The sequence below is a fragment of the Prunus mume genome, linkage group LG2 (assembly GCF_029339155.1).
Source record: "Prunus mume cultivar Tortuosa linkage group LG2, ASM2933915v1, whole genome shotgun sequence".
Taxonomy (NCBI): domain Eukaryota; kingdom Viridiplantae; phylum Streptophyta; class Magnoliopsida; order Rosales; family Rosaceae; genus Prunus; species Prunus mume.
In genome coordinates, this window is record NC_142699.1 from 45167488 (window position 1) to 45177894 (window position 10407).

The 10407-nt window shown below is 39.0% G+C and overlaps 1 protein-coding gene across 6 annotated transcripts; it reads right to left on the minus strand.

The window, feature by feature from the left end:
- Window positions 1–4301: 4301 nt before the first annotated feature.
- Window positions 4302–10111, minus strand: LOC103343472 (putative GPI-anchored protein At1g61900). 6 transcript variants are annotated; one of them, XM_089045857.1, is made up of 9 exons: window positions 9882–10111; window positions 8794–8802; window positions 8667–8710; window positions 6768–7622; window positions 5938–6183; window positions 5813–5830; window positions 5064–5204; window positions 4830–4877; window positions 4302–4475 (listed from the first exon to the last, which is right to left on the minus strand). In XM_089045857.1, exons 1-9 carry the CDS (start codon window positions 9905–9907, stop codon window positions 4402–4404), a joined length of 1461 nt encoding a protein of 486 aa, XP_088901983.1. In that variant the 5' UTR covers window positions 9908–10111; the 3' UTR covers window positions 4302–4401. The 6 variants fall into 6 exon arrangements, with proteins under 6 accessions (XP_088901983.1, XP_008245345.1, XP_088901985.1 ...); XM_008247123.3 differs by having other exon boundaries at window positions 8794–8843; window positions 9882–10110; XM_089045859.1 differs by lacking the exon at window positions 8794–8802 and having other exon boundaries at window positions 5813–5827.
- Between the last annotated feature and the right edge of the window lie 296 nt (window positions 10112–10407).

Here is a 10407-nt window from a genome sequence, read left to right on the forward strand (position 1 = left end):
ATCTTTCTCAAGCTAGAAAGCGTAGAGAAGTTAAGTTTGCTATGTAAGAAAGAGTGAAGAGAAGCCCTGTATTTATACAAGTTGGACAACCCGGTCAAGAAGGAATCTCAAGCTCTTTCCTACTGGGAATCCAACTTCAAAAACAGTCAGAGAAGCCTACACCAATTGAGAATCCGATCTGCAAAAGAGTCCAACTCATAGAAGAAAGCCCGTTTCGGTTGGAGAGCCGAAAAAAATAATTTCATCTCCTACATGCCACACAAGTGTCAAGCGGTGGGGGCATTTGTGGGAGCAGATATTTTCGTCTCCAATCACAGCACGCCACGTGGAAAAGAAGATTATCTCTTTTAATTAATTAATTGAACCAGTTTATCTGGCCAATTAATTAATTATGATAAATATCTTAATTAAATGATATTATCTTTATTTAATACGATAATATCATTAATTAAGATATTATCCTAATAAAGAGAAGATAATGTCATTATCTCAGATATTATCTCCATAAAAAGAGATAATATCATTTAATTAAGATATTATCTCCATAAAAAGAGATAATATCATTAAATCAGATATTATCTCAGTCCGACTCGATCCCTACGAATTTGGGTAGAGAATAAACTCAGCATATTCTCTACGAAACCCTAGCCCCGAGGCTCCTATAAATAGATGACTTCATTCATCATTCAAGGTACATCTAAACCTACTCCTTATACCCGAGAAAAATACCCGAAGCTCTTTCTCCCTCTCCACTCTCCATATATTCTCTCCACACGGCTCCGCCATGATTCACACCCTACATAAACACTACTCCGTACCCTTTGCTTAGCTATTGTTTTTCTACAAACACTCGAACTAACTTAGGCATCGAAGGGCCTTTGGCCAACACCCCCCGGGTGTGGTCTATTTACTCCAATCTGTTTTACAGGAATCGAGGAAGAGAGAGAAGGAAGATCGAAAGTTGAAGGATCTAGAAGCAAATATTCTCCCGTGAGATTATTTGCACAAACACTCCTCTCCTTCAACCTGATCCACTTCCAGATACCTGCCCTATTAAAGAGCCAATCTTTATGGCCACTGCAGTCGTCATGTTAAATAGCGGAACTCCGTGGATTTGGATCCAAAACACCGTTGTTGTCAAGTCAACCATACGCGCATCTGTTCCCAGTCGGGTCTCCTCCAACAAAACTAAATTATCCCTGTAAGTCCATGGCTCCATATCCAGGACCCGCAACTTGTCTCGCCGACTCATAAACCTGATCAAGAAGGTGCGAAGACCAATCTCCTTGATAGAAACTCCATCCATACCCCGCCACAGTCGAGAGAACACCCCAATAAAGCCTTCCCTATGGACTGCCTTACGAGTAAAAACCTTTGCCACTAGGGTGTACTGAGACCCCTTTAATACATCAATACTCTCCCCATCCTCAATTCGTAGCCCTCCACGCTCCTTGTCGACAAACACAAATGAGAGCCAAACTGCTTCTCCAACTCATCCATCAAGCAAGCCTCAATTTAGGAACCGTATTGCATTAGAGAAGTACCCAAACCTATGTCTGCGGAGAATGTCTCCAGCCGTTGCACTCTCTTACGTTGGGCAGTTCAGAGCCACCACTCGGAAAGCCACAAAGATAAGTAGAAAACCGTAGAAAACCAAAACCCTAGTCGCTGTGAGGTAAAAACCCTAGCCGCCATTTTGTTGAACCCTAGTTGACCCACCTCTCCTTTCGAGAGACCCTCCAGGTATAACTCGTATTAAGACGCCCTAGAGGCTTGAAATATCCATATTATGTCAAGTGAAAATATAATTGATATTCTTGAATTTTTAAAAGAGAAATCATTAATCAAATGTTCATAATTGAGTTTTTAGAATCAAACTTGGGCGCCTTTGTTAAGTGGAACACGCTGAAATGCCAACTTCATCACAGATGCTTTTGTACAAATATTTAGCACGCTATAGTATATATACAATTCTTATAAATATTATATATATAATATAAAGGAATTTTTTTTGGGAGGCCCTCAAGAATTGGGGGCCTTGTGATGGCGCCACTTGCACCACCCAGCCGCCTCAGGCCCTAAGGCATTGTTGTACGAACACTACTACATGGTAACATGGCCCAAATGTGTGGACACGAGTCACATGCAACAATTAGGCTTCCTCTACTACCAAATCGTCGGACAAGTTTTAGTGGGCGCAATTCTTATAAACACGTTTTGACGTTGTCGGGGCAATTCTAATAAACACCTGGGCATATTGGGCTAATTGTGGAGCAGGTGGTTACAAGGGTCCATACTACCCATTATGGTTCAAAAGGTGGTTTTGGGATGTTTGGAGCACTAAAATTGTCGTGGTGCAATTCTAATAAACACCTAGGGCATACTGGGCTAGTTGTGGTGCGGATGGTTACAAGGGTCCATACTGCCCATTATGGGTTCAAAAGGTGATTTTGTGATGTTTGGGGCACTAAAATTCAAGCTCATTTTCTTGAGCTGACTACATGGGTGAGCGAGAGAGAATTCCCATAACCCCTTCTTCAAGAACAAACTAGCCTTGTCGAACATTCAAACAAAGCCTTTAGCCTTTTGCCAGAACAATATCTTTACCGTAAAAGCTCACGCAGGAAAAGAGAAAGGAAAGCAAAGATTGAGCTTTGCCAAGGAGGAAAGCCTCTACAAGGTCAAGTTGCATGAACCTAGCATATTTCAAGAATGTTTAACTAATGAAGGTCAAATTGGAGGAAGTGAGGAGAAATAAGCGAAAACATTTAGCTAAAGAGAGAGCAAGAAGACCATACCACAAGCACCACAATATACTTTGTTTTAAGATTCAAGCACCACAATTGTCTCTCTTTTATTAAACTTATGGGCACTTAGCTACCACACCACAAGCCAAGCTAAGTCTTGATTTACCATAATTATTCTCTTATTGATTAGAACGATTTGAAGAAAATGAGAGCACTCCCTAAGAATTTACACCATTTCAGAGTGTTTCAGGCATCAGAATTAGACTCACTCCTTACAACGGCCCAAAAACCGAAAAGCCCATTTCATAGTATTTTTATCAAGCTACAAGGACCAAAAGTGACTTTTTGCCTCCACGAGAAAAAACCGTTGTGCCATCATCAGGTAGAATCTCAAGGCAGAGAGTTCCACTCATAAAAAATCAGGACTCAAAAAGATCAACTCGATCACCTTTGAGCTAGGGGAGATAAGGGAGGTTGTCCGTACTCCTATCGACCTTAGTCGACTGCTTGAGAGGCTTTGGTCAGGTCAAATCTCCAAACATATTCTAGCATATGCTTGTCAATGTCTAGCTCAGGGAGAAGCATACACATAACGTTGTATGTAAATCTCAATTATATATCTAATCCTTTTCACAAATGGAACATACGTACCAGATGATCTTACCTACAGCCTATAGGCCACGTTTAGTGTCTAGGATTGAATTTCATTGATTGCGTAACTCACCACGTTGGTCAGCTTGCACAGAAATGAAACCAACACTTTTGACTAACAAAAAGGTTTACTTCCCCAAACTGATTCATTGGCCTTCAACAATAGGTACATAATGCATAAACTAACATCGAAGAAATCACTCTAGATCAATTTATACCCAAAGTCCATCTCTGTTGTTGGAGGAGAAAAACCTCCGCTCACTCGTTGCATGAAGCATTTCCCTCACATCGAGTTGAACGACATCTCCTTCCATACCTGGGCTCACGAATCCCACCTCCAAGTTTTCAAGGATCCATTGCCATTAGGCAAAACAACTTTGGGAATAGGTGCATTGCCTGTGCGTATTGAAAAAAATTTTGTATACCACAGAGATAGCACTGTTTTGTTATCCCCAACCAATCACGTTCTACCACACATAATAAAGATTCCACATGGCAGAGTGTGATTGGATGGGGATGGAAAAACAATGCCATCCCAATGACACGCAAGTCTTTTTCATGGGTGTGAGTGCAGCTCAAGAATCACCAGCCAATATCTTTAGTTCACTTTTTCTTTTTTTATAACAAAACAATTTTTTGTCCTCATTACACCTGAATCACTCTCTATATATACACAACGTTGCCACAAATAATTTCCATCACAATAAGGTAACATGACGTTATAACTAGTTGCTTACTATCATTTCAGCTTGTTTTGACCTTAATAGGCATCAACAAATCACAGTTCTGGTTTTGTGTTTGTATTTCATCGGGCGTGTGAGTGTGTGTTCGCGCGTGTGTGGTGTGCGTGTGTGTGTGTGTGTGTGTGTGTGTGTGTGTGTGAGAGAGAGAGAGAGAGAGAGAGAGAGAGCACCCACTCATATACATAAAATCCACAAAACCAATTTTCAAAAAGCCGTAACTCAAATCAAACCAGCTTTGCTCAACCCTCAGCTAAATCTCTTCAGTACAACAAGGTACTGAAAATAAAAAATGAAACAATGGGTATCAGAAATTCCACCCGACCACCACGACAGCCTGCATCAAAACATTGCTCTCAAAATGTTAGACATTATCTCTGAAAAAGGTCTTCGGAGCAAGGGAAAATACAAATACCAAAACTGGTAGACGTACGCTCAACCATTTTGTTTCTCATACCAAAACAAAAAATAAAAAAGGGAAATATAACACCGCATGTTAGATTGGCCATGGTAAATCTTGAATATAAATACATTAAGCACCTAATTCTAATTTCATTTTTCACATTTCCAAATATTGCATTGATTCCTTTTTTCCACATGCATGTCAATTTTGCAAACTTTGTTAAACACATTAAAACCAAAGAACCAGAAAATTCACAATAGCCAGAAATTGCAGAATGCAATGACACACCAGGATTTTTAAAAGTCTCCGATGTTGGTAGTGCAGGCAATGACATCTCTGCAAAATACAGTTATAGCAATGAGGACATGAATTTCATGTAAAAAGGCAAACATGATATTTGTAGAACCTCAGTAGTATTTTATTGTATACTGCAACTATTTTATTTTTTCAAAAGAGAAATTGCATACTGCAACTATTGAGGAAAAAAAAGAAAGGAAAATCATTCCTTGTCCCATCACTTACCAGGCCCACAAAGGGAGAACGAGGAAATTGAGGATGACGAAGGCCATGGTGCTGCAATGTTGTCACTCAAATCACATGTAAAGCTGTAGCCGGTTGAATTGTCAAATATCATATCTGAGGGCAAGCTTCGAAGTAGACACCCTACATTTGAACAAAAACCAAAATAATCAACTTAATAAATATAGTTGATGATCATACTCCAAGGACCTACTATGGTTGCCGTCAAGTAGATGTAAGGGAACATGAAATCCAACTTCACTCAAGAACACCAAAACAGTTCGAATCATCGAACTATCATACGGAGTGTGACCCACAAAGTGTCCTTAAGTAGTGCTATTTGATAAATCCCTCAACTAAAGCTCATTTCTTGCCAGACATTAACCACCTTAGCTAATTGACATCCATTTGATGTCATAGAGTTAGACTGCGAATTAAGACTTGAAAATTAGACGGTCGGATCACTAAAATACAATGAAGAGTGGGTTCTCCAAGGGTGCCCCTCAAATTATTTGAGGGATCCCTCAATTGAAAATCCCTTATCATAGAGCACACTCAACATGATCCACGGAAAATGCCCAAGAAAACTTTTTAGTCACACATAAGGCATGCCAATTACCAGATGCAGTGCTCTATGGGAAACACCTACTGGAAAGTATAAAACCATTCCAATGCTATAGGCACAACATTGGATACCAAGCAATCACAGATGAATAAAATAAGGAAATTGGATAGTAAAAAAAATAGCATACCTTGTTGACCATATGCTGCTTCAGAGCCCAAAGGGATATATCCATAAATAAGAAGATATATCAGATATAATGAAGGAACAAATAGAGGTAAAAACTAGAGAGGAATCGCATATAGCAGGATGTACCTTGAATGCTAAAGTCTTTCAAGTCAACATCACAAAGCTCATAAATATTAGACATGACCCCTCCTTTCCTCAACATGGACCCAAACATTGTAGCACACACTATAGCTTGTCTATTTGTAATTAACATTTGCTTTTGTATTCCTGCGATGTAAGCGTTTAATGAGCTACAGCAGGAAGGTGCGGGGGCAGCAACATTGCGACATTCTTTAATCACTTCCGTAGGCTGCTTAAAATCCAAAGGGCAAACTGTACGACCGATAATCATTTTCATGAGAGACAGTACAAATCAAACAACACATGTAACTGTAACCATTGCACTGTTACAAACCACATATGATGCATAGAGTCGATCAGGGGGAAAAAGAAAGAGATGAACAAGATAAAGCAAGCCTAATAGAATATATAATCAAACTTAATAACTGCAGAGCAAAAGCAGGCGAACACACCCACCCACCCCCACAGCAACTCAGCTGCTGCCGCCAGCCCAAACCACCACCCAAAACTCCCAAACCCCAACCTCTGGCAACCAGACCAAATCACCCACCTACCCATAAGCATTTTCATGAATGATGGTCCTAATTGTAATTTGCATGATTCCAGTAGAAAAAAGAAAAATTAATAGAAGTATTCGACCCTTTTTAAGCATCCGACCTAGCAAATTTAATACAACATAATTCTTTGCACCCTCAAAATGCACAACAACAGGCGCGCACGCGAGAGAGAGAGAGAGAGAGAGAGAGAGAGAGAGGTAAAAACAAAACTTAACAAGAAACACCCAAAGTGCGTAAGTCTAAAATGAAAAGTTGTTCATTTCATACTTCAACACGTACCTTTGTTAACTTTGCAGGCAGATAATATTCGAAATGCAGTATTTACAGCATCTGGCGAGAGTTTCCTTGAAAGATAGGTAAAAACCACTCCTTTACAGTCAGTCAAAGTATCAACATGAGATAACTCACCCACCAAATTCTTATTCTCGTTCAACGAAAATTGTTTTCCTGAAATCTTAAGTGCAGCATCCATGATTGCAGGCTGACAAATTGGTCTGCAGCACTCTTTAAGAGGATCAACAGTGGTGCAGGCCTCCAGTAATCTGCTTGAATTTACTGCTTTCTCAAAGGAAACAACATCCTTCACTGGACAAGACCCACCTGTAAGGTTTACTGAATTTATGGAGCAAAGTGTTGGTATTGTACTGTTTGCACCCCTACTGGCTAAGATATTGATGATGTCTGTAAAACAATCATTTGCAACCGAATTTTGCAAAGCCAACTTATCAGATGAGAAGCTATAGAGACCCTGGAAGATGCGGATCAAACTACTAAACTGTGGGCAACATATCACATTTCCTACAACTGCTGCCAAGGGTAGAGAACAATCAGATGCAGTTTTGTCCATGATACTCGATATAGCAGAGAAATTTACAGGACACTTCCCAGTTAAAACAGGCTCATATCTAGTTGGAAAAGTTGGGTACATTGGTGGAAAAGACTCATCAGGATCTGTGTAATGTGGAATAACAGCAGGTGATATTTCTATGGGACCAAAGAGTCCACTAGTAGGTGGTTTAGCTAGATCTGGAATGGAGGAAACATGACTTTGCTCATAGACTGTCTGCAACGCCACTGCTTCTTGAAAACTTGATAACCAGATAAAGAATAATAATAACTGACAGCACAGAGAACCTGCAACCACATATAAGCCTATCTTCAGCGAGTAGCAAGGAGATATAATACTTCTTACCCTAAAGAATGTAATGCAACTATAATACACAACAAACATGTATCTAAAACTGAGACACATGCAATTCAGTCATATGTGTGTATAAGAAAGAGAGAGAGCAAAGTTTTCAGTCAGATGAGACTGCATCCATTTTCTTATTCATATGTTCATCTTATATATATATATATATAAACATAAGAGCAACTGATTCGTCCCAAGGGAGAATACTGCACAAGCCAACCATAACCAGCAGTATATCATTGTGTTATGCCAGTCAAACTTGTTCATTCATGGCCCTTCATCTGACTATGGCCCCAAACATGTGTAAAAGCATCTCCATCACTTATTCTTTAACTAATAAACAAACAAAACTCGTTGTGCCTTTTGTGTTCATAGTCAAAACAACAGCACAAATGCATCTTTACCAGAACATTAAACCATGAGTTAGACACATAGTCAATCCGTCCTATCTACAGCCACACTTCCTGCCAAAAAATAAATAGCAGCAAAAAAACAAGGGAGATTGGGAATGCTCACTGAGATAGCCAGAACATAGAGACAACTATCAAATTCCAAGTGAGAATCCAGTACATATCATACTCCAAGTAGTTCATTCCTCCAATAAAGGATAATCTTATTCTAAATTTGGAACAATTAATCGTCAAACAATAATCATTAAACCATGATGCCTTTTTGATAGACAAGCTGCTTAAAAAAAAACCACAGAACCATACACTGCAAGTTTAAAATTACTTTGAAAATAAAGGTTACCAAAAGAATTAATTTAAGGGAGATGTCTGACAATATATCACCACTACACTACAGGATGAGACTTATTTCAGTCATACCAGTACTACAGTAGTGCATGAGACTACAATATATTACCACACTTTAAGTAGTCATATCATCTGAAATCCAAACTTATGCTTCACTGACATTTCCCATTCTTTTCCTTCACCCTACTGAAATTTCCAAAGCAGGCTAGGTGGAATTAATTACAAGCTTACCTTTGAGATGACTAACAGTTTGAAAGCAGTCCATAACTAGCCCTCTGGTGTCATAGAGATTTACATAAGTAATTGTTACAGTAGTTGGTGATATGCCCAAAAACAGCTCAGGTCAATGAAGCAATACCTGTGCCACCTTCAAGCATCAGCAAATACATAAGGGAACATTATTAACTCCTACAGAGTGCAGATAAAAAGACATAACACACATTAATATTTTCAGCAATCACAGCAATAAAAGAAACACTAGCTACAAAATTTGTGAATTTCAAGTATCAAGAATAATATTGCCTCTCGCAAAATAATATCTCCAAAACGCAAAGAAGAAGAGTTTAAGTTGTTGGCACAAAGGCAATAATTTTTATTGACCAAGAACACTGCTAGATACATCTTTAGCCTTATGAGAACGTCTTGTCTCATGCAAGCTTCAAAAATTAGCTCATTTCCACAGAGAGAGAGAGATAGTAGACACGGAGGACTTATATTGCGTAGTTTGAAACATTAAGAATATCAATGCAACTAGAAGTACTGAAATGAAGTTTTATGATTAGATTAACTGCACCAGAACTACAGTATATAGACATCCTAACGGAGGGTTTTTATTTACCCTTTGGTTCTAAGCTCATACGCTCAGAAAGATTATGGCAAATCCACCTGTTTTAGGATACACAACCACCACCTCAGATCATATTAATCCAAATTCGAATTTTCTAGTAAACCTAATATTGATGGGTCAACTACTGTATCCACTCAAGGTGAGTTGCTTCATCTTTTCAGAAAACAAAGCACACAATAAACATACCATCTAAAATTTCATTTCACAGCAATGAAGCTAATGATAGATCATGAAATCAAAGTATTATTATTTTTTAATATTAAAAAGGGGAAAAGGGAAAAACAGCAGCAAAAAAAATCTGAATATACCCAGATAGGACGTATCTGAGATATCGCTCACGGAGAGAAATTGAACATAATGTAGCTCAGAATTCCCATTCTTTTGGCAGCAAATAAAGGGAAAGAGAAGGCAATGAAAGGAACAAAATTCAGAAACAAAACTTAAGATTCACAGTTTTCCAATTGAGGAGAAAATTGAAAAAGCAAGCACAGCTACCTACCACCAAATATTTTCTGGTATTTTCCAACATTTTAGCCACCAATCAGCAGATGAATTATAGATATCCAAGTACAAGAAAACCAGAAGAAACAGAAAAGTACCTGAAGATGTTGAACCCATAGTACATAGATTTAGTAGTGAGAAATTGAAAGGGTTCTGGGTTTGGATCGGAAGCCCTAGCAGGCACTCATTGCTTGGGGGTAGTAACTTTGGGGTGGAGGAAACCAGTCAATTTGGAAACCCTAACCGGGGCGGAGCTGAGCCTGCTGAGGTGAGCTTTGAAAGCATGAAAATGGTGGTCTCTCTCTCTTCCACTGTGTTTACTTACTGCTCGTGGGGGTGGATAAATTGGCGACGAGCCATTCTTGGTGCGTACAGGCGTATGAGCCGTTAGATGAAATTGGACCGTGAAGATTAAAACATGGCTTTAGTTAGGTTTCACGTAGAAACGGGTAAAACAAAACCCGTACACCCACCCAACCCGACCCGACCCAAACAAAGCAGATCCTCTTCTTCCTCTTTCTCTCTCCACTTTTTTTTTTTTTTTTTAGGAAATAGCACTTAATGCCACCATTTTTTTTAATTTTAACTAGAAATACCACATTTCACCATAAATTTTGCAAATAT